At 40.5% G+C, this 23,025-nt stretch overlaps 1 protein-coding gene across 6 annotated transcripts in view; it reads left to right on the top strand.

The window, feature by feature from the left end:
• CEP170 (centrosomal protein 170) overlaps nt 1-23,025 on the top strand; it is a 433,169-nt gene that overhangs the window by 167,898 nt on the left and 242,246 nt on the right. For all 6 annotated transcript variants that reach the window (XM_053711144.1, XM_053711143.1, XM_053711145.1 and 3 more), the window contains 2 exons: nt 2,433-2,909; nt 20,667-20,840. In XM_053711144.1, the coding sequence (XP_053567119.1) occupies nt 2,433-2,909; nt 20,667-20,840 (651 nt within the window). The remainder of the gene's footprint in view (nt 1-2,432; nt 2,910-20,666; nt 20,841-23,025) is intronic.

Below are 23,025 nucleotides of genomic sequence, written 5' to 3'. Positions count from 1 at the left end.
GACACATCCCACCCCCTGATCCCTCCCAAACAGCTCTCTTCCCTCCCCCACCCCACAATTGTTACCGCCATCTTAAGTACTGGCAGAAAGTCTGCCAGTACTAAATAAGAGTTTGTTTGTTTTTTTAAATAAAAATTATAAAATATTTTAGTTGTGATGGACCCCTGCCTTAGCACCAACCTCCCTGATCCCCCCCCTCCAGCTCTCTAACCCTCTCCCCTACCTAATTACCGCCATCTTGGGTACTGGCAGCTGTCTGCCAGTACCCAGTTTGGCCCCACAAACCAAACTATTTAAATTTTATTTATAACTTTTATTTGTATGTTTAATTATTTCTGTAGTGTAGCAGCCCCCCCACAATACCCCCTCCCCCTCCCAGATCCTTTTATATGTAAAAAAAAAAAAAAAAATTTAACTTTTTTTTTAACTTTTTTTTTAACTTTTTTTTCCCCCCCTTCCTTCATTGGTGTCAGTGTGGCTAATGCGCGCACGTGCACGCGCGTCCACGTGCACGCGCATCAACGTGCACCCGTGCACGTGCGCTCGCATCGTGCACGCGCGCGCATCGTGCACACGCTCCCTCCTCCCACCGGACAAAGGCACCATCGGCACCATCACTACCGGTGCAGAGAGGGCCACAGAGTGGCTCTCTCTGCATCGGAGGCTTGTAAAGGGGTATTACAGGATGCCTCCATATCGAGGCATCACTGCAATACCCTCAGAGCTGCTGGAAGTGATTGTGATTGCTTCCAGCACTCTGTTAGACAACTGACGTACCAGGTACGTCTATTGTCATTAACTGCTTGTTAATGCATGACGTACCTGGTACGTCAGTTGTCATTAAGGGGTTAAGACTGGGCTACAATTTCAGTTTGTGTAATTACCTGATGCATGGGTGTCTGCATAGAGTTTTCTGGGAGCAAAATAAGGCATATTTTTTTCAAACTTTATTATTTACTAGTTGATAAGCCTGCCCAGAGGGCAGTCTATTTGTTAAAAATGCAACCCCCCAAGCTACAAAAAAAGTAAAAATACAGAAAAAAATAAATAAAGCTATCCAAAATAATAAAATTAAACCTAAACTTATTAGTTTAGGTTTAATTGTATTATTTTTGGATAGCTTTGTTTATTTTTTTCTATATAAAATAAAATATCTACCCCAAAATTAAATCCCCCTAATCTAATACTAAACTACCAATAGCCCTTAAAAGGGCATTTTGTAGGGCATTGCCCTAAAGAAATCGGCTATTTTACATTAAAAATAAACAGTCCCCCTATCAGTAAAACCCCCCACCCACCAAACCCCCCCCCAAAAAAAAAACAACTAACACTCATAAACCTAAACTACCCATTGCCCCTAAAGGGGCATTTGTATGGGAATTGCCCTTAAAAGGGCAATCAGCTCGTTTTCACTGCCCTTAAAAGGGCAATCAGCTCTTTTTCACTGCCCTTAAAAGGGCATTCAGCTCTTTTTCACTGCCCTTAAAAGGGCATTCAGCTCTTTTTGAAATTGTCCAAAAAACCCTAATCTAAAAAAATAAATAAAAATAAATAAATAATAATACTAAAGCCCCAAATAGGTACTCACGGTTTCAAAAGTCTGGCGTAGAAGGTCTTCTTCCAGGCGTGTCCATAATCTTCATCCGTTTGCCTTCGCTGCATCCCGGTGGATTCCAAAATTGGCATCCAGGTGAATTATTTTACAACTGGCGACGGACGCGTTACAAGCGTGATTATAGTATAGATTAGGTTTTCAGCATAGCATCAAAAAAACACGTCAAATGATTACATTTTAAACAAAGTCAAAGAAGTTGCACACACAAAAGGCCTGCAATGCATCCACCAAGAATCTTTTTGAAATTGCCCAAAAAATCCTTATCTAAAAAAAACAACCCCCCCAAAAAAAATTAAAAAAACAAACATCTAACACTAAAGCCCCAAATAGGTACTCACGGTTTCAGAAGTCCGGCGGAGAAGGTCTTCTTCCAGGCGGATGCATCATCTTCATCCGTTTGCCTTCGCTGCATCCCGGTGGTTTCCGAAAATGATAGGGTGGTGAAAGACTCCCCCTTTGGTGGATTCTTTCGCCACCCTGCCATTTTCGGAATCCACCTGGATGCAGCATCCAGGAGAATTCTTTTGGCTGCGCGCGCAGCCAACATTCTGTTGGCTGCCTCGCGCTGCCAACATTCTGTTGACTGCCTCACCAAGGATGAGGATGCGTGCACAACTGGCGACGGGCGCGTTTCAAACATGGCATCAAAAAAACACATGTCAAATGATTACATGTAAAACAAATTCAAAGAAGTCTGCTGCTTATTTAAAATTCAAAATAGGTGTTAAATCATTGTCTTTTTATTATGCACTTGTTAATTTTACAATTCTACTGTATTGAGAGGTACTTTAAGTGATTAACTGTTTCTACCTGTTAGGTTACACCAAAGATCCCAAAAAAGATGGAGAACAATCTTCTAATACAAAGGAAGAATCACTTTATACATTTTGTAGAGAGCCAAGTTACTTTGAGATTCCTACAAAAGAATTTCCACAACAAACGGAAGTAGAAGAAACTGCTATTCATGAAGCCCCTACGAAGGACACACACTGTTCACATGTTCTAGGATCAGGTCACGCTTCATTTACAATTGAGTTTGATGACAACATGCCAGGAAAAGTAACAATTAAGGATCATGTAACCAAATTTGCTCCAGATCGCTACAAGTCAAAAAAGCCATCACCATCCGGTGCTAAAGAACTTTCAGGATTACACACAGAAATGTTGGCTGCAGAAAGCAAAGTAGCTGATTGGTTGGCACAAAATAACCCCCCACGTTTAATGCGAGAAGCAGCTGAAGAAGATGCCAAGAGTATTAAAAGTGATGTCCCAGTATACTTGAAAAGGTTAAAAGGTAATTTTGCAATGCTTTTCTGCCATTAACTAAAGACATTGTCTAGCATGTATATAATAAAGTGTCCATTATACATTTAAAAAATATATGTATATTTAAACAGACTATATATACCTGGACAGCTGCCAAGGTGTCAGGTTCACAGACTATCAAAGTAAAGCAGGACAACCAAGATTCACTGTTTTCAAATCAAGACAAACAAGTATTTAAAGTGACATTCCGGTCAAAATGTAAATGCACATAGATGTAATACAACTTTGAATAGAAACATATTTGCAGTATACATTTATATGCTATGTAAAAGTTATCACCGGTTTTGTGTTAACATTGTTCTCTGCACATGCATGTGAAGCATAACTAGATATTCTCAGTGCACCAGCATTTTAAATATTGCATCAGCTCCGAGCACGAGTGGGTCTTGTATCATGTCAGCAATGAACAAATTGAGTCATTATCAGATGGTACAAGCACCTTAGGCTCTGTGAGCAAGTGCTGAGTTTAAATGCTGGTGCACGGTGCATAGTTAAATACACTAACTTTTATTAGAAGCATTTTTGCTAATACACGTAAATGACAAAAATGCTTCTTTTCAAAACTGAAATACATCCATGAGATTTCTAATTTTGGAATATCCCTTGAAAGTAAAATAAGCACCTCCCCAAACCAACATAATTTGCCTAAGGGATAAACTTCACACAAAAATGTGACAAGTGCAACATCAGTATATACAAAAGAAATTAACTGGACAATAGTGTGACCTTTTAAAAAGTGAGTATGGTCACATGACATTGATCAAACAACATATAGAGTTGAAATAGTATATGAAGTGTTAACCTGAAGTAATTTACAGTCCATTCTTGCCGGACTTCATAGATACCAATGAAACCTGACTAACAAACAGGTGTCCCGTAGCCCATAATACCTATATCATCCAGTCTGAATGTATAGACCTAAACTAGTTGCACTAAGGAGAATAGGTTTCTTCCATCAATATCGAATATCAATTTGTTGTTTACCAACAGTTCTTAAAAATCACTAAATTGAATACTTTAGTGTAGATGCTATTGGAGAATTAATGTGCTATTGCAAATGAATGATACACGTGTCAATCACTGCTTCAACCAGTAGAGCAAAAGTCCTCGTGTACAAGTATAACTAATGGATGTATATGGATCTGCATTTATTTTAAAACACTGAGCTCACTATATCTTAATAAATCCAAGTCTGCAATTTATTGATAATACAAAATAATACACATCTTCTTCATTAATAAATGTGTTTGTGTCTTTATATACACTACACATAAAAAGTCTGGCACTCTCTTGCAAGCACACAGCCAGATTAAAAGTAAAATTGAAGAGTTAGTTAAAGCTTTTGGCCAAATGGTGATCGGCTCAGGACCACGTCAAGGTCTCTTCTTCTCTGGATCCCTAATCTACAGCCACACAATGCATGGCTTCAACCAAATACACTGAGATACAAACAAGGGTGTCCGGTCCATTACTGTGTTTTGTATTTGTCTAGGGAAATTACAAAGGGGCCTGTGTCACTCTTGTTTGCATTATTATTATTATTATCAGGTGTTTGTAGAGCGCCAATTGGTTCTGCAGCGTTATGAACATGGGTGGTATATAAAAAAACGATTACAGGGATCAAATGAGAAGAGAGGGTCCTGCCAAGAGTTGCACTGTTGTAGTCGGCTCTTATGAAGGTGAACTACAAAAAGCTGGGCTCATAGGCTTACATGCTATGGGGTTTTAGGAGATAGCAGTGGAGATAGGAAGGTTAGTGTAGGTTGTAAGCGTCCCTGAATAGTAGAGTCTTCAGGGAGCACTTGAAGCTTTTAAAACTAGGGGAGATTCTTGTGGAGCAAGGCAGAGAGTTCCATAAGATGGGAGCCAGTCTTGAGAAATCTTGTAGACGGGAATGTGAGGAGGTAACAAGAGAGAAGGAGAGTAGGAAATCATGAGCGGAGCGAAGGGGACGGGAGGGAAAGTATCTGGAGACAACTTCTGAGATGTAAGGGGGAGCAGTGCAATTGACGGCTTTGTGTGTCAGAGTGAGAATTTTGTGTTTAATCCTGGAGGCAAGAGGAAGACAGTGGAGGGATTCACAGAGAGGTGCGGCAGATGAAGAGCGACGTGCAGGGAAGATGATCCTGGCAGAGGCATTCAGTATGGATTGTAAATGAGCTAGGCGGCAGCTAGGGAGACCAGAAAGGATAGAGTTGCAGTAACGGGAAAGGATGAGAGAGTGAATTAAAATCTTTGTTGTGTCTTGTGTAAGGAAATGTCTTAATTTTAGCGATGTTTTTAAGGTGGAAGTGGCAGGCTTTAGCCAAGGACTGAATGTGAGGAGTGAAAGAAAGATCCCTAGACATCGGGCATGTGAGGTTGGGGTAATGATGGAGTTGTCAACAGTTATAGAGACATGGAGGGTGGAGATTTTATAAGAAGGGGGAAAATAAGGAGCTCAGTTTTGGAGAGATTTAGCTTGAGGTAGTGAGAGGACATCCAAGATGAGATATGAAAGAGACAGTTAGTGACACAGGTTAGCAAGGAAGGAGATAGTTCTGGTGCAGAGAGGTAGATTTGGGTATCGTCGGCATACGAATTATAATGAAACCCATTGGACTTTATTAAGGAACCTAGTGAGGACGTATAGATTGAGAAGAGAAGGGGACCAAGGACAGAGCCTTGCGGTACCCCAACAGAAAGAGATAATGGGGCAGAGGATGCCCCAGAGAAGGCTACACTAAAGGTGCGGTTAGACAGATAGGAGGAGAACCAAGAGAGAGCTGTGTCACAGATGCCGAAGGATTGGAGGGTAAGGAGCTAAAAAAGGTGGTCAACAGTATCAAAGGCTGCAGACAGATCAAGGAGGATAAGTAGAGAGAAGTGGCCTTTTGATTTTGCTGTAAGTAGGTCGTTGGTAACCTTAACAATCGCTGTCTCTGTTGAGTGAAGGGGGCGAAATCCAGATTGCAGTGGGTCAAGGAGGGAGTTTAATGTAAGGAAATGGGATAGACGTGCATATATTAGCTTTTCAAGAAGCTTTGAGGCAAGAGGTAGTAGTTGGATGGGGAGGTTGGATCGAGAGAAGGTTTTTTGAGGATAGGTGTGACTAATGCATATTTAAGAGATGTGGGAACTATACCAGTGCTGAGGGAGAGGTTGAAGATGTGTGTGAGTATAGGGGTAAGGGTAGAAAAGAGGGAGGGGAGTAGTTGTGAGGGGATGGGGTCGAGGGGACAGGTAGTTAGATGAGAGGATAGTATAAGGGCAGAAACTTCATCCTCTGTAAAAGGGGCAAAAGAGCTAAATTTATGGCTATGTGGGTTTTGTATGATTGTGAGCTTTTGAGGGGGTGGGAGACCGGTAGTATGTTGAGCTGATTTCATTTCTGATGGAGTCGATTTTGTTGTTGAAGTAGCTGGCAAAATTTTGGGCTGAGTGAAAAGTTGTAGTGGGAGGTAGGGGTGGGCGGAGAAGCGTATTGAATGTGGAGAACAGACGTTTTGGGTTTGCAGAAAGAGTAGAAATAAGAGTAGAGAAGTAATGTTGCTTATATAGATTAAGGGCAGAATAGTAATAGTTCAAGATGAACTTATAGTGAAGAAAGTCAGCAGAACTCCGAGATTTCCTCCAGTGTCTCTAAGCAGTACGGGAACATCTGTGTAGGTACCGTGTCAGAGGAGTATGCCAAGGCTGAGGATGAGTGTATGTTTTCCAAGATAAGGTAGGTGGGGCCAGGTTATCAAGGACCGATGTAAGGGTGGAGTTATAGTGGCAGATGGATTCATCAGGACAGGAAAAGGAGGGGATGGAAGAGAGAAGAGGTTCGAGAGAGCTAGCGAGCTGTTGCTGATCTAATGACTTAATTCTTCTGTGAAGTTTAGTGTGAGGGATAGAAGGAGGGAGAGTTGTAGGGAGGGAGGTGATGGTACAAGTGAGGAGGTGGTGGTTAGAAAGAGGAAAAGGTGAGTTTGTGAAGTTTGAGATAGTGCATCGATAACTGAAAATTAGATCAAGTGAGTGACCATCTTTGTGAGTGGGAGAGTCAGTCCATTGTGAAAGGCCAAAAGAGGAAGTGAGTTGCAGAAGTTGTTTTGCAGAGGAGGCGGAGGGATTATCAACAGGGAGGTTGAAGTCACCGAGAATGAGGGCAGGGGTATCCGAGGAAAGAAATGCATCTCATGTTCTTTGATCAATGTCTTGTGAAAATGTTGGTTTTGTAATGGGTCTTCATTGTCCATTGTTCAGTGTTCGTTGTAAATACTTGTATATACTGATGTTGCACTTCACGTTTTTGTATAGCACATACGCTAATTATGTTTACAGAGGCATTGCTAGGCAACACTTCTGGCCTGTATTTTTGTTTGGGAAGGGGTTATTTCATTTTAAATACTTGCTGTATAATTGTTTGACCTGAAGAAGGTGCTAGAACTTCAAAAGTCAACATGATATATATATATATATATATATATATATATATATATATATCAGAAGAGAGAGAACAGCACTCCTGAGATAGAATAACTTAGATGCCTGTTCATTTATATTGCAATTCATGGTGCGTGTTCTTTTAGCACACTATGCCTCTTCACAGAGATAAAATATCCTGTAGCATATCAGTCTGACCCTGCCCAATTACAGTCCCGCACCGAAATACCAGGCAGTTCTTCTCTGAACAAGAGAAACAACCACCCCAGACGATCACTGACGATGCCCACAGAAGGCCGAAAACGATCGTCTGGGGTTGTTGTTTTTCTTGTTCAAATAGGAATTGCCTAGTTATTCGGCGCTGGACTGTCATTGGGCACGGTCAGACTTGGGCAGGGTCTTTTTTAAGACACGATGAGTCCACGTATCATCTTATTTACTAATGGGATATTCACCTCCTGGTCAGCAGGAGGAGGCAAAGAGCACCACAGCAGAGCTGTTAAATAGCTCATCTCTTCCCTCCCACTCCAGTCATTCTCTTTGCCTACGTTAGTGATAGGAAGAGGTAAAGTGAGGCGTTCTTACACTGTGTAAGAGACTTTTCCAACCTCGGAGTGATCGTTCTTGTTCAAGTACAAGAACAGGGTTTGGGATTTTATTCCAATCTATCATGATTCCCAAAAAAGGAGGGAAACTTCAAACCAATTTTAGATCTCAAGAGTCTAAACTAATTTTTCAGAGTACCGTCCTTCAGGAGAGAAACTATTCGTTCCATTCTCCCTGTGATACAGGAGGGTCAATTTATGACAACAGTGGATTTATAGGACGCGTATCTGCATGTTCCCTTTACAGGGCTCATCTCAAGTTCCTAAGGTTTGTTTTTCTGGACAAATACTTACAGTTCGTGAATGTTCTTTCGGTCTCGACACAGCTCCCAGAACTTTCACAAGGGTTTTGGGATCACTGGTTGCTGGGCTTCGGTTAAGCATGCTCAAGCAACGGAACGGAGATTATGCAGACTTGTCTCCTCAAATACTACTAAAGGAGCAGGAGAAAAAGGGATTTTCTTTAAAAGTGGTTGTCTCGCAGACCATCTTGGGTGATTGTGACAATAGACGCCAGCCTTATAGGTTAGGGAGCAGTTGGGGCTCCCTAAAGGTTCAGGAGTTTGGACTCAGAGTCTGTTCTACCTTTAAACATTCTGGACCTGAGAGCGAGCTTCAAGGCTCTTCTGAACTGGTCCCAGTTAGCCTCGGTCCAGTTTATCAGGTTCCAGTCGGACAATATAACTTTAGTGTTTGCATCAGTCATCAGGAAGGAACGAGGAGTTCTTTAGCGATGACTGAAGTAACCAATAATTCTTTGGTGGGCGGAGGCCCATTCTTGTTGCCTGGCGGCGACCCATATCCCGAGGGTGGAAACTGGGAGGCGGACTTGCTGAGCAGACAGACCTTTCATCCGGGGGAGTGGGAACTTCATCCGGAAGTGTTCTCCAGCCTGATTCTCAGGTGGGTTCGGATGGAACTAGATCTTTTGGCATCCTGACAGAATGCCAAGCTCCCGGAATTCTGATTGTGGGCCAGGGATTTCCAGGCGGAACTATTAGATGATCTGGCGGTTCCTTGGACCTTCTCTTTAATATACATATTTTCTCAGTTGGAGCTACTTCCTGGGTTAGTGCTTGTATCAAGCAGGATAGGACATAGGTAATCCACATTGCTCCTGCTTGGCCTAGCAGGATTTGGTATGCAGATCTGGTGGACATGTCTTCTCTGCCGCCTTGGAAACTTCGTTTGAGGAAGAACCTTCTAATTCAAGGGCCCTTTCTTCACCCAAATCTAGTTTTCTCTGAAGCTGTCTGTTTGGAGATTGAACGCTTATTTCTATCCAAGCAAGGTCTTGTTTGTTTTTTGGGTTTTTTTCTGACTCGGTTATAGAGACAATATTTCAGTCTCGTAAACCTGTAACTAGGAAGATTTGCCATAAGATATGGCGTAAATATCTCTATTGGTGTGAATCCGAGGCCTACTCATGGAGTAGAGTTAGGATTCCTAAGATTTTGTCTTTTCTCCAAGAGGGTTTGGAGAAAGGCTTAACGACCTTATCTAATTTTTTGCACAAACGTCTGGCAGATGTTCAATCTTTTTCCAGGACTTGGTCAGGATCGGGCCTGTGTTCAAACCAGTTACTCCTCCATGGAGTCTTAATTTAGTTTTCAAGGGGCTCCATTTGAGCCTATGCACTCCTTAGATATTATGGTGTTATCTTGGAAAGTTTTATTTCTCTTGGCTACTACTTCTGCTTGAAGAGTGTCAGAGTTCTCGGCATTGCAGTGTGTCTCCTTACCTTATTTTCAATTCGGATAAGGTAGTTTTAAGTATTAAAATAGAAATTCTTCCTAATATTGTTTCTAATCGGAATTTTATTCAGGAGATTGTTGTTCCGTCCTTGTGTCATAATCCTTCTTCTTAGAAGGAACGTCTCCTACACAATTTGGACAGGGTCTGTGCTTTAAAGTTTTTCCTGCAGGAGAATAAGGACTTTCGTCAGTCTTCTTCCTTGTTGTGATTTTCGTAAGGGACAGAGAGCTATGGCTAATTCTCTTTCTTTTTGGCTGATGAGTATCATACATTTTGCTTATGAGACTGCTGGACAACAGCCCTGCCGTGAGGGTTACGGCTCATTCCACGAGGGCTGTTGCTTCCTCATGGGCATTCGAAAATGAAGCTTCCGTGGATCAGATTTGCAAGGCTGCAACTTGGTCCTCTCTTCACACTTTTTCAAAGTTTACACTTTTGCCTCGGCTGAGGCCGCTTTTGGGAGAAAGGTTCTTCAAGCAGTGATGCCTTCCGTTTAGGTTACCTGTCTACCTGTGTACTCTAGCTTGGGTATTGAATCCCATTAGTAATTAAGATGATCCGTGGACTCATTGTGTCTTAAAAAAGAAAAGAAAATTTATGCTTAACTGATAAATGTTTTTTTTTTTTACATGATGAGTCCACGGCCCTTCCTGCTCTTGTAGACAGGTTTTTGGTTATTATAAACTTTAGACACCTCTGCACCTTGGCGTTTCCATTCTCTTCCTAACTTCGGTCGAATGACTGGAGTGGGAGGGAAGGGAGGAGCTATTTAACAGCTCTTTCCCTCCTCCTGCTGACCAGGAGGTGAATATCCCCTTAGTAATTAAGATGATCCGTGGACTCATCGTGTCAAAAAATAAATAAATTTATCAGGTAAGCATAAATTTTCTTTTTTTCTCTGTGAAAAGGCATAGTGTGCTAAAAGAGTTTGCACCTTGAGTTGCAATGGAAATGAACAGGCATGGAAGTTTGTTCTATCTCAGGAGTGTGGCTCTCTCTCTTATGATATTTATGCAAATTACTCTTGGGTCTCCCTAAGAGTAATGGGGGAAACCAGACGTAGACTCCTTGCACACATGCCCTTAGAGCAGAGCTTTCCAAACTTTTCATGTTGGTGACACACTTTTTAGACCTACATCATTTCTCGACACAGTAATTTAGTTGTACTAGCAAACAGGAGGTTAAACTAACTTGTTTTAAAAGATACAGACACATACATAAATTATATAATAACAGAATGTATTTACAAGTAACAGTATGTATGTGCAAGAATAAAAAAATCACCAATAGCTACTTAATATTTTAATGGGATATATGAGGTTGATGGGATGAACACAGTTTCTGAATATTTGGTGGAATATTAGATAAAGTCACTTGCATTTCATCATCAAGCATTTGTAAGCTTCCACTAAAACTTTAAACTTCCTATCCATATATCAAGAGCAGGAGCAGCAATGTACTACTGGGAGCTAGCTGCAAAAAAACCCCAACACTTTGACTTCTGACTTCTGCTCAGCGTTTAAGCTGCTGCCCTCAGAGCTCTGCGAGTCCAACTGACTACTGCCTGCGCTGCAAACACACTGCTGTCCCACTCACTGACTACACATGCAATCACAAGCCGATTGAGGAGACTACACCTGCAGTCAGGAGCCAATGTGCCGCCAATAGGAATAGTTTCAGTTCCCGCTGAGCTGCACCAATAGGTTAAGATAATCAGTGACCCACTAGGTATCAATCACGTGTCAACCACGTGATATGCATAGCAGGCAGGCGGAAAGTCGGAAACCAAAATAAAAAAAATTTAATAAAAAAAAAATTGTGCTGAAGCTGGGACACACCTACACACTGCTGCTGACACACTAATGTGTCACGACACACAGTTTGGAAAGCACTGCCTTAGAGAGATACAACTGCACCTCACTGATGAAGCCCACAGAAGGCCAAAATGATCGTCTGGGGTTGTTCTTTATCTTGTTCAGAGAGGAATTGCCTAGTATTTCTGCGCTGGACTGTCATTGGGCAGGGTTAGACTGATATACTACAGGATATTTCTTTCTCTGTGAAAAGGCATAGTGTGCTAAATATATATATACATACAATACACACACACATATATATACACAGACACCCTCAGGCCAAAAACAAAAAGTTAAACCCCCTAATCATAACCATTGAAACTGTTGCCATGGTGATAAATATAAATAATAGTGAACCATTTAGCCTCCATGTTCAGTGTTAACAATATGTCCAAATCGTTTAAGATCTGTTAATGTCCATTAATTCCAATCAATAATTGTACTGAAAATGGAAGCTGATGACAGATGCTGTGTCACCCAACCCCCCCCCCAATAAAGAAAATCTTTAAGCCAATCATATATGAAATAATTAAATTTACAATTTACTAGTGACAAATACATAGTATTGGAATGTGATTCATATACAGCTCAGGACAGTGCAAACAAACACAATTGCCAGTTAAATACTTGATACTAAATAGCTCTCAAGTCTGCAATTATTGCTAGTGAAATAAACCAGTCGAGCGCAAAAAGCCAAACTTAGATTATTAAGTGTGCGTTCACATATTCCCCCATAGAAGTCAATAGAGAAAAAAACACCATACTCTGTTCTTCACATAGAATAATATGCTCTATTTATTCATAAATGAATATTTCTACATATAGCTGATGGTTTTATGGTACAATATATATATATATATATATATATATATATATATATATACTTAGATATATATATAGTAAAAAGGTGTGTCATTGTGAACCTAATTTGCATATCTAACCCAGAATCCTTTGCTGCATTGGAAACAATGTAATTCAGAGGTTTTCTGTGGGAAAAACAAGCCTTCTGGCCTGTCTATATTTATTAATGAACTACACAAGTTATTTTCTCTATATTTTGTGCGTAGTGGAGGATTTTAAACTCACCTTTTACCTCCCCCTAATTTTAAATGTTTTTGTATTTTGCCCAGAATCAACTTCACCCAGCAGTGATTCAAACCTGCTCCCAGCTGATGAGGAGCAATAACTATAAAACAGTCTGTCTTGGGATGGTTATGAATCACTGCACTAATCCTAGCTAAGCTTATATAAAGTAAAAAGGTGTGTCATTGTGAACCTAATTTGCATATCTTACCCAGAATCCTTTGCTGCATTGGAAACAATGTAATTCAGAGGTTTTCTGTGGGAAAAACAAGCCTTCTAGTCTGTCTAGATTTGTTAATGAACTACACAATGAGTTATTTTCTCTCTCGTAAAGGTTTATAAACCAAGGTTTTATGGTACTCTGGACACAGATTACGCTGCTGCACCTAACCTATTTTATATAATTTGCCTCCCCCTCTTACTGACCAGATAGATAAGATCTCTGGTGAGATTGTCTAAGCAGTCTCATCTAAATTGCAAGGTCCTTGATTACTGTTGATCCAGCTATGCAGAATTCTGGATGTAAAGGAGACACACATATGTTGCAATATAATGTTAAATTAAAGCCCCCAAATATTTTGCCTGATTTCTCTTCATGCTGGCAAATTTCTGATCATCAGTCCTGTAGAGTGAAGAGTAATTAACATGCATACTTATCCCCACACACACAGCCTCACAAAAGGACACTTCATTTCATACTTGGCTAGTTCCTGTTATTTGCTTCCTGTGTTGACCCTTGGTGCTGAATCACTGTATTAGCAGTCAGCACATATCAGTGCTGCCACTCTCTTAGACCCATGGATGCCAGAGAGGGAAATTCATTACAGCTCTCTCTCTGGCTAACAAGGTACCACCCATGCAGTACACAGACCTAGAGCAGCATTTTGAGGATATAAAACCATAATGATATTGTAGTTGGGTGAGCACTGTAAGCTGTGTCAACAATACATACGTTATTCAAATATTTTAGCATAGTAATCCAGCAGGTGAAAATCTGCCATCTCACATAATCACTGCATTTCTTGCCTAGGAGAAATATGCTGCTGTTTGAAGTGATGATAAACTTTCCTGTTTTTAAAATCAGATCCGGAATGTTAGTGATATTTTATATGGAGTTTAATTCATCAAATGTAATGAAGATGTGATATAACTTTAGTATCAATATAAAATTAAAATTCCCTGCGCTCAGCCGCCCACTTTAAAAGTCAATTCTTTGAGCTAATCTTTTGAATTGTTATCCAATCAGCGCTCTCCCCATATCGCACTTTATGTAGCTAGAGCACTGATTGGAGAACAATTCAAACAGTTTGCTCACTGAAAACTTTACTTTTGAAGTGGGCAGCGGAGCACAGGCTATTTGAATTTCATTTCTATATTAAAAAGTAAGTTATAGCCTATCTTTATTACAACTGATGAATTAAACTCCTTATATAATAACATAATTTATGCTTACCTGATAAATTACTTTCTTCTGTAGTGTGATCAGTCCACGGGTCATCATTACTTCTGGGATATTAACTGCTCCCCTACAGGAAGTGCAAGAGGATTCACCCAGCAGAGCTGCATATAGCTCCTCCCCTCTACGTCACTCCCAGTCATTCGACCAAGGACCAACGAGAAAGGAAAAGCCAAGGGTGAAGTGGTGACTGGAGTATAAATTAAAAAATATTTACCTGCCTTAAAAACAGGGCGGGCCGTGGACTGATCACACTACAGAAGAAAGTAATTTATCAGGTAAGCATAAATTATGTTTTCTTCTGTTAAGTGTGATCAGTCCACGGGTCATCATTACTTCTGGGATACCAATACCAAAGCAAAAGTACACGGATGACGGGAGGGATAGGCAGACTCTTTATACAGAAGGAACCACTGCCTGAAGAACCTTTCTCCCAAAAATAGCCTCCGATGAAGCAAAGGTGTCAAATTTGTAAAATTTGGAAAAAGTATGAAGCGAAGACCAAGTTGCAGCCTTGCAAATCTGTTCAACAGAGACCTCATTCTTGAAGGCCCAAGTGGAAGCCACAGCTCTAGTAGAATGAGCTGTAATTCTTTCAGGGGGCTGCTGTCCAGCAGTCTCATAAGCTAAACGAATTATGCTACGAAGCCAAAAAGAAAGAGAGGTAGCGGAAGCTTTTTGACCTCTCCTCTGCCCAGAGTAAATGACAAACAGAGAAGACGTTTGTCGGAATTCCTTAGTTGCCTGCAAGTAAAATTTTAGAGCCCGGACTACATCCAGGTTGTGCAGTAGACGTTCCTTCTTTGAAGAAGGATTTGGGCATAAAGAAGGAACAACAATCTCTTGATTGATATTCCTGTTAGTAACTACCTTAGGTAAGAACCCAGGTTTAGTACGCAGGACTACCTTATCCGAATGAAAAATCAAATAAGGAGAATCACAATGTAAGGCTGATAATTCAGAGACTCTTCGAGCCGAGGAAATAGCCATTAAAAATAGAACTTTCCAAGATAACAACTTTATATCAATGGAATGAAGGGGTTCAAACGGAACGCCCTGTAAAACATTAAGAACAAGGTTTAAACTCCATGGTGGAGCAACAGTTTTAAACACAGGCTTAATCCTGGCCAAAGCCTGACAAAAAGCCTGGACGTCAGGAACTTCTGACAGACGTTTGTGTAACAGAATGGACAGAGCTGAGATCTGTCCCTTTAATGAACTAGCAGATAAACCCTTTTCTAAACCTTCTTGTAGAAAAGACAATATCCTAGGAATCCTAACCTTACTCCAAGAGTAACCTTTGGATTCACACCAATGTAGGTATTTACGCCATATCTTATGGTAAATCTTTCTGGTAACAGGTTTCCTAGTCTGTATTAAGGTACTAATAACTGACTCAGAAAACCCACGTCTTGATAAAATTAAGCGTTCAATTTCCAAGCAGTCAGCTTCAGAGAAGTTAGATTTTGATGTTTGAAGGGACCCTGTATCAGAAGGTCCTGTTTCAGAGGTAGAGACCAAGGCGGACAGGATGACATGTCCACCAGGTCTGCATACCAAGTCCTGCGTGGCCACGCAGGTGCTATTAGAATCACTGATGCTCTCTCTTGTTTGATTCTGGCTATCAATCGAGGAAGCAACGGGAAGGGTGGAAACACGTAAGCCATCCTGAAGTCCCAAGGTGCTGTCAGAGCATCTATCAGGACTGCTCCTGGATCCCTGGATCTGGACCCGTAACGAGGAAGCTTGGCGTTCTGTCGAGACGCCATGAGATCTATCTCTGGTTTGCCCCAACGTCGAAGTATTTGGGCAAAGACCTCCGGATGAAGTTCCCACTCCCCCGGATGAAAAGTCTGACGACTTAAGAAATCCGCCTCCCAGTTCTCCACTCCCGGGATGTGGATTGCTGACAGGTGGCAAGAGTGAGACTCTGCCCAGCGAATTATCTTTGATACTTCCATCATAGCTAGGGAGCTTCTTGTCCCTCCCTGATGGTTGATGTAAGCTACAGTCGTGATGTTGTCCGACTGAAACCTGATGAACCCCCGAGTTGTCAACTGGGGCCAAGCCAGGAGGGCATTGAGAACTGCTCTCAATTCCAGAATGTTTATTGGCAGGAGACTCTCCTCCTGACTCCATAGTCCCTGAGCCTTCAGGGAATTCCAGACGGCACCCCAACCTAGAAGGCTGGCGTCTGTTGTTACAATTGTCCAGTCTGGTCTGCTGAATGGCATCCCCTGGACAGGTGTGGCCGAGAAAGCCACCATAGAAGAGAATTTCTGGTCTCTTGATCCAGATTCAGAGAAGGGGATAAGTCTGAGTAATCCCCATTCCACTGACCTAGCATGCACAGTTGCAGTGGTCTGAGGTGTAAGCGTGCAAAGGGTACTATGTCCATTGCCGCTACCATTAAGCCGATTACCTCCATACATTGAGCCACTGACGGGTGTTGAATGGAATGAAGAGTGCGGCAAGCACTTTGAAGTCTTGATAGCCTGTCCTCTGTCAGGTAAATCTTCATTTCTACAGAATCTATAAGAGTCCCCAGGAAGGGAACTCTTGTGAGTGGAACGAGTGAACTTTTCTTTTCGTTCACCTTCCATCCATGTGACCTTAGAAATGCCAGCACTAACTCTGTATGAGATTTGGCAGTTTGAAAGCTTGAAGCTTGTATCAGAATGTCGTCTAGGTATGGAGCTACCGAGATTCCCCGCGGTCTTAGTACCGCCAGAAGAGCACCTAGAACCTTTGTGAAGATTCTTGGCGCTGTAGCCAATCCGAATGGAAGAGCCACAAACTGGTAATGCCTGTCTAGGAAGGCAAACCTTAGGTACCGGTAATGATCTTTGTGAATCGGTATGTGCAGGTAAGCATCTTTTAAATCTACAGTGGTCATGTACTGACCCTCTTGGATTATAGGTAAAATTGTCCGAATAGTCTCCATCTTGAACGATGGAACTCTTAGGAATTTGTTTAGGATCTTTAAGTCCAGGATTGGTCTGAAAGTTCCCTCTTTTTTGGGAACCACAAACAGATTTGAGTAAAACCCCTGTCCCTGTTCCGATCGTGGAACTGGATGGATTACTCCCATTAACAAGAGCTCTTGTACGCAGCGTAGAAAAGCCTCTTTCTTTGTCTGGATTGTTGACAATCTTGACAGATGAAATCTCTCTCTTGGAGGAGAGTATTTGAAGTCCAGAAGGTATCCCTGAGATATTATCTCTAGCGCCCAGGGATCCTGAACATCTCTTGCCCAAGCCTGGGCGAAGAGAGAAAGTCTGCCCCCCACTAGATCCGATCCCGGATCGGGGGCCCTCAATTCATGCTGTTTTGGGGGCAGCAGCAGGTTTCCTAGTCTGCTTGCCCTTGTTCCAGGACTGGTTAGGTTTCCAGCCTTGTCTGTAGCGAGCAACAGCTCCTTCCTGTTTTGGTGCAGAGGAAGTTGATGCTGCTCCTGCTTTGAAATTACGAAAGGAACGAAAACTAGACTGTCTAGTCTTGGCTTTGGCTTTGTCCTGAGGCAGGGCATGGCCTTTACCTCCTGTAATGTCAGCGATAATCTCTTTCAACCCGGGCCCGAATAAGGTCTGCCCTTTGAAAGGTATATTAAGCAATTTAGACTTAGAAGTAACATCAGCTGACCAGGATTTTAGCCACAGCGCCCTGCGTGCCTGAATGGCGAATCCTGAATTCTTCACCGTAAGTTTAGTAAGATGTACTACGGCCTCCGAAATGAATGAATTAGCTAGTTTAAGGACTCTAAGCCTGTCCGTAATGTCGTCCAGAGTAGCTGAACCAATGTTCTCTTCCAGAGACTCAATCCAGAATGCCGCTGCAGCCGTGATCGGCGCAATGCATGCAAGGGGTTGCAATATAAAACCTTGTTGAACAAACATTTTCTTAAGGTAACCCTCTAACTTTTTATCCATTGGATCTGAAAAAGCACAGCTATCCTCCACCGGGATAGTGGTACGCTTAGCTAAAGTAGAAACTGCTCCCTCCACCTTAGGGACCGTTTGCCATAAGTCCCTTGTGGTGGCGTCTATTAGAAACATTTTTCTAAATATCGGAGGGGGTGAGAACGGCACACCGGGTCTATCCCACTCCTTAGTAACAATTTCAGTAAGTCTCTTAGGTATAGGAAAAACCTCAGTACTCGTCGGTACCGCAAAATATTTATCCAACCTACACATTTTCTCTGGTATTGCAACTGTGTTACAATCATTCAGAGCCGCTAACACCTCCCCTAGTAATACACGGAGGTTTTCCAGTTTAAATTTAAAATTTGAAATATCTGAATCCAGTCTGTTTGGATCAGAACCGTCACCCACAGAATGAAGTTCTCCGTCCTCATGTTCTGCCACCTGTGACGCAGTGTCTGACATGGCCCTAATATTATCAGCGCACTCTGTTCTCACCCCAGAGTGATCACGCTTACCTTTTAGTTCTGGTAATTTAGCCAAAACTTCAGTCATAACAGTAGCCATATCCTGTAATGTGATTTGTAATGGCCGCCCAGCTGTACTCGGCGCTACAATATCACGCACCTCCCTCTGAGCGGGAGATGTAGGTACTGACACGTGAGGCGAGTTAGTCGGCATAACTCTCCCCTCGTTGTTTGGTGAAATTTGTTCAATTTGTACAGATTGATTTTTATTTAAAGTAGCATCAATACAGTTAGTACATAAATTTCTATTGGGCTCCACTTTGGCATTGCAACAAATGACACAGGTATCATCTTCTGAATCAGACATGTTTAACACACTAGCAAATAAACTTGCAACTTGGAAATACAATTCAAATAGAATAATATTAAAACGTACTGTGCCTTTAAGAAGCACAGAAGATCTATGACAGTTAAAAATTAATAAATTGAAACAGTTATAGCCTCAATCCTTGTAAACAACACAACTTTAGCAAAGGTTTAATCCCATTAGCAAAGATAACAATTTCTGAAAGCAGGAAACAAATTACAGAATAAAAGTTTTTATTTCAGTCAAACTATAATTCTCACAGCTCTGCTGAGAGAAATTACCTCCCTCAAAATAAGTTTTGAAGACCCCTGAGCTCTGTAGAGATGAACCAGATCATGCAGGGAATACAATGAGTTGCTGACTGAAATATTTGATGCATAGTAAAAGCGCCCCTCCCCCACACACACAGCAGTGAGGGAGAACAGAAACTGACAGAAAAAACAGATTTAAGCAACTGCCAAGTGGAAAAATGGTGCCCAAACATTTATTCACTCAGTACCTCAGCAAATGAAAACGATTTTACATTCCAGCAAAAACGTTAAACATAATCTCTAGTTATTAAACAGCTTTATGTCTTTCTTACAGTGTAATTCTAGTGAAGTACCATTCTCCCAGAATACTGAAGTGTAAAGTATACATACATGACATTATATCGGTATGGCAGGATTTTCTCATCAATTCCATTGTCAGAAAATAAAAACTGCTACATACCTCTATGCAGATTCATCTGCCCGCTGTCCCCTGATCTGAAGTTTACCTCACTCCTCAGATGGCCGAGAACAGCAATATGATCTTAACTACTCCGGCTAAAATCATAGCAAAACTCTGGTAGATTCTTCCTCAAACTCTGCCAGAGAGGTAATAACACACTCCGGTGCTATTTTAAAATAACAAACTTTTGATTGAAGATATAAAACTAAGTATAATCACCATAGTCCTCTCACACGACCTATCTAGTTGCTGGGTGCAAGAGAATGACTGGGAGTGACATAGAGGGGAGGAGCTATATGCAGCTCTGCTGGGTGAATCCTCTTGCACTTCCTGTAGGGGAGCAGTTAATATCCCAGAAGTAATGATGACCCGTGGACTGATCACACTTAACAGAAGAAATTACTAACTTTTCTGGATCTGTTTTTAAAAAGTGGAGAATTTACTATCATTTTAATATTAAAGTTGCCTGTTAAATAAGTGAATATGTTGTGTTAACCAGTAGGAGAATAAACACAAAAAAATTGTAACAGGGGTGAAATGCAGGATTGTCAACAAATGAACTGTCTTATAAATACAAATTACAGGTATACCCTGCTCATACAGCGGGTTAGGGACCGGAGCCCCGCTGTAAAGTGAAAACCGCCTTAAAGTGAAACAAGGCAGTTTTAGCTTTCTTTTCAGTGTTTAAAATCTTAAAAACATGTTTGAACTAACATATATTAGGGGTGCAATAGTGCTACGTTTAGTTTAACACTAGCACAGCAAGTATTTAATTAGTATTCAATAAATACTGTACCTGTAAAATAGTGACAATTACTGTAGTAAAATTTGCCAGACTATAGCACTGAGACACAGATTGCACTGCAATGCAGTTAACAGAGTGAACTAAGCATAACAAAATGGTGCCAGTCACCTTTCTCGCAATCTCACAATGATTTACAGCACTGTTTCAAAATGCTTGGAGGTTGAACTTCAGCTCCACAAAGCGCTGTATTAGCGAATCGCTGTAAAGTGAAGCGCTGTAAAGTGAGGTATACCTGTAATTGCTATGGATTATCTGACTAGTGTGTTCGTTTCTTACTGTCTTTTTAACAGGAAACAAGCATGAGGATGGGACGCAAAGCGATTATGAAAACAGTGGGACTCAAAGGCGTTTTAACAAAAGTACCAATCTAGAGGAACATTTAAGGCATAGGCATATAGAGCAAAAGAAGCTAGATCAGAAATTACAGGCATCTGGGAAACACCAAGAAAGTACATCAGTGCACCGTGAGTATATTGTCTTGTATTCTGAAATACTGTTGTTTGTTGTACTCGTTCAAAAACTGCATATTCTAATAGAGAATATAGATTATAATGTATATAAATGATTGATTTCTATGGTACAATTATTAGTAAATAATAATAAATATTCTAATGAAAAGAATATTATATCATCAAAAATCCCAAACAAAATAAAAACTGAAATAAAATAAAAAAAATAAAAAAATGAATGAGCAACTATCTTAGTTATATCACAGAAACATATATTTCGAACCAAAAATACCTAATAAACCTGCTTATATTTGTGTCTGAAGTGTAGACTTAAAGAGACATGAAACCCAACATTTTTGTTTCATGATTCCGATAGAGAATACAATTTTAAACAACTTTCCAATTTACTTCTATTATTTCATTTGCTTCCTTCTCTTGTAATCCTTTGCTAAAAGGTTTTTATAGGCAAGCTCAGGAGCAGGAGAGAACCTAGGTTCTAGCGGTTGATTGGTGGCTGCATATATATATATATATATATATATATATATATATTTTGTGATTGGCTCACCCATGTGTTCAGTTAGAAACCATTAGTGCATTGCTGCTCCTTCAACAAATGATACCAAGAGAATGAAACAGATTAGGTAATATAAGTAAATTAGAAAGTTGTTTACAATTGTATTCTCTATCTGAATCAAGGAAATGTTTGGGTTTCATGTCCTTTTAAAGGGACAGTCAAGTCAAAAATAAACTTTTATGATTCAGTTTTAAACAACTTTGAAATTTACTTTTATCATCATATTTGCTTTGTTCTCTTGATATTCTTTGTTGAAGCCTAAACCTGGGAAGGTTCATAAACTGATATCCAAGCCATTGAAGGCCTCTTATCTCTTATCATTTGACAGTTTTTCACAGCCAGACTGTGCTAGTTCATGTGTGTCTTATAGATAAACATTGTGCTCACTCCCATGGGGTTATTTATGAGTCAGCACTGATTGGCTAAAATGCAAGTCTGTCAAAAGAACTAAGATAAGGGACAGAGGCTTAGATGCAATATAATAACAGTGGCAAAATGTGTATTAATATAACCGTGATGGTTATGCAAAACTGGGGAATGGTAAATAAAGGGATTATCTATCTTTTTAAACAATAAACATTTCATGTAGACTGTCCCTTTAATTATTTCAAAGGATATCACAGGCATTCTTAACTTCCTTACTCCCCCCCCTCCCTCCCAATTTAAGGAAGTGCATAAGAAAATTAATGCTTTTGTTCGTGTGTGAGGGGGGGTTTGTAATACTTAGTAGCTGAGTCAATTCCTTAATGTGATATTTTGATTTGAAATTGACACATTAGTAAGGAATCTTAGAGCCACGTGCTGTCGCAACAGAATGTGTGAGGAAAAAAATACCATGATGAATTCCAATTAGTATGAATTAACACATGAAAATATTCCAGTCAAGAGCTGTTTGAATTAGAAAAGAAAAGAAAAACATTAGAATTTTTTAAACAAAATTTTTTTTTTAACAGGGGGTAATGCAGGATTGTCAAGTGTGTTTTTAACACAAAAAAATGTGTTGCCAAAGTAAACATAAAACATGACAGCAAATTAAAGGGACATGGAACACACTCATTTTTCTTTTATGATTAAGATTGGGTGAACCAATGATCATTAGAGGCATGTGTGTGCAACTACCAATCAGCAGCTAGCTCCTAGTAGTGCATTGCTTTTCCTGTGCCTACCTACGTATGCTTTTCAAAAAAGGCAATCAAGAGAACAAAGCAAATTGTATAATTACTATTTTGTCATTTAGAAAGCTGCTTAAAATTGCATGCTCTATCGTGAAAGTTTCAGTTGAACTTTTTAATTTGCATTGATAATTACAGCCTTTTAAATTTTAGTGCAGATTTGTTTAACCATTAATATAATTTCTTCTACTAGATACGATGAGTCCACGGATCCATCCTTACTTGTGGGATATTATCCTCCTGCTAACAGGAAGGGGCAAAGAGCACCACAGCAGAGCTGTCTATATAGCTCCTCCCTTGACTCCACCCCCCAGCCATTCTCTTTGCCTATACTAAGTAATAGGAAGGGGTAAAGTGAAAGAGGTGATAAAATGATAGTTTTTATTTTCTTCAAGCAAGACTTTGTTATTTTAAATGGTACCGATGAGTGCTATTTTTTCCCAAGCAGCAG

Source organism: Bombina bombina, chromosome 4, assembly GCF_027579735.1.
Source record: "Bombina bombina isolate aBomBom1 chromosome 4, aBomBom1.pri, whole genome shotgun sequence".
Classification (NCBI taxonomy): domain Eukaryota; kingdom Metazoa; phylum Chordata; class Amphibia; order Anura; family Bombinatoridae; genus Bombina; species Bombina bombina.
The sequence above is the reverse complement of the archived record's forward strand: the minus strand, read 5'-3'. Positions and strand labels throughout refer to the sequence as shown.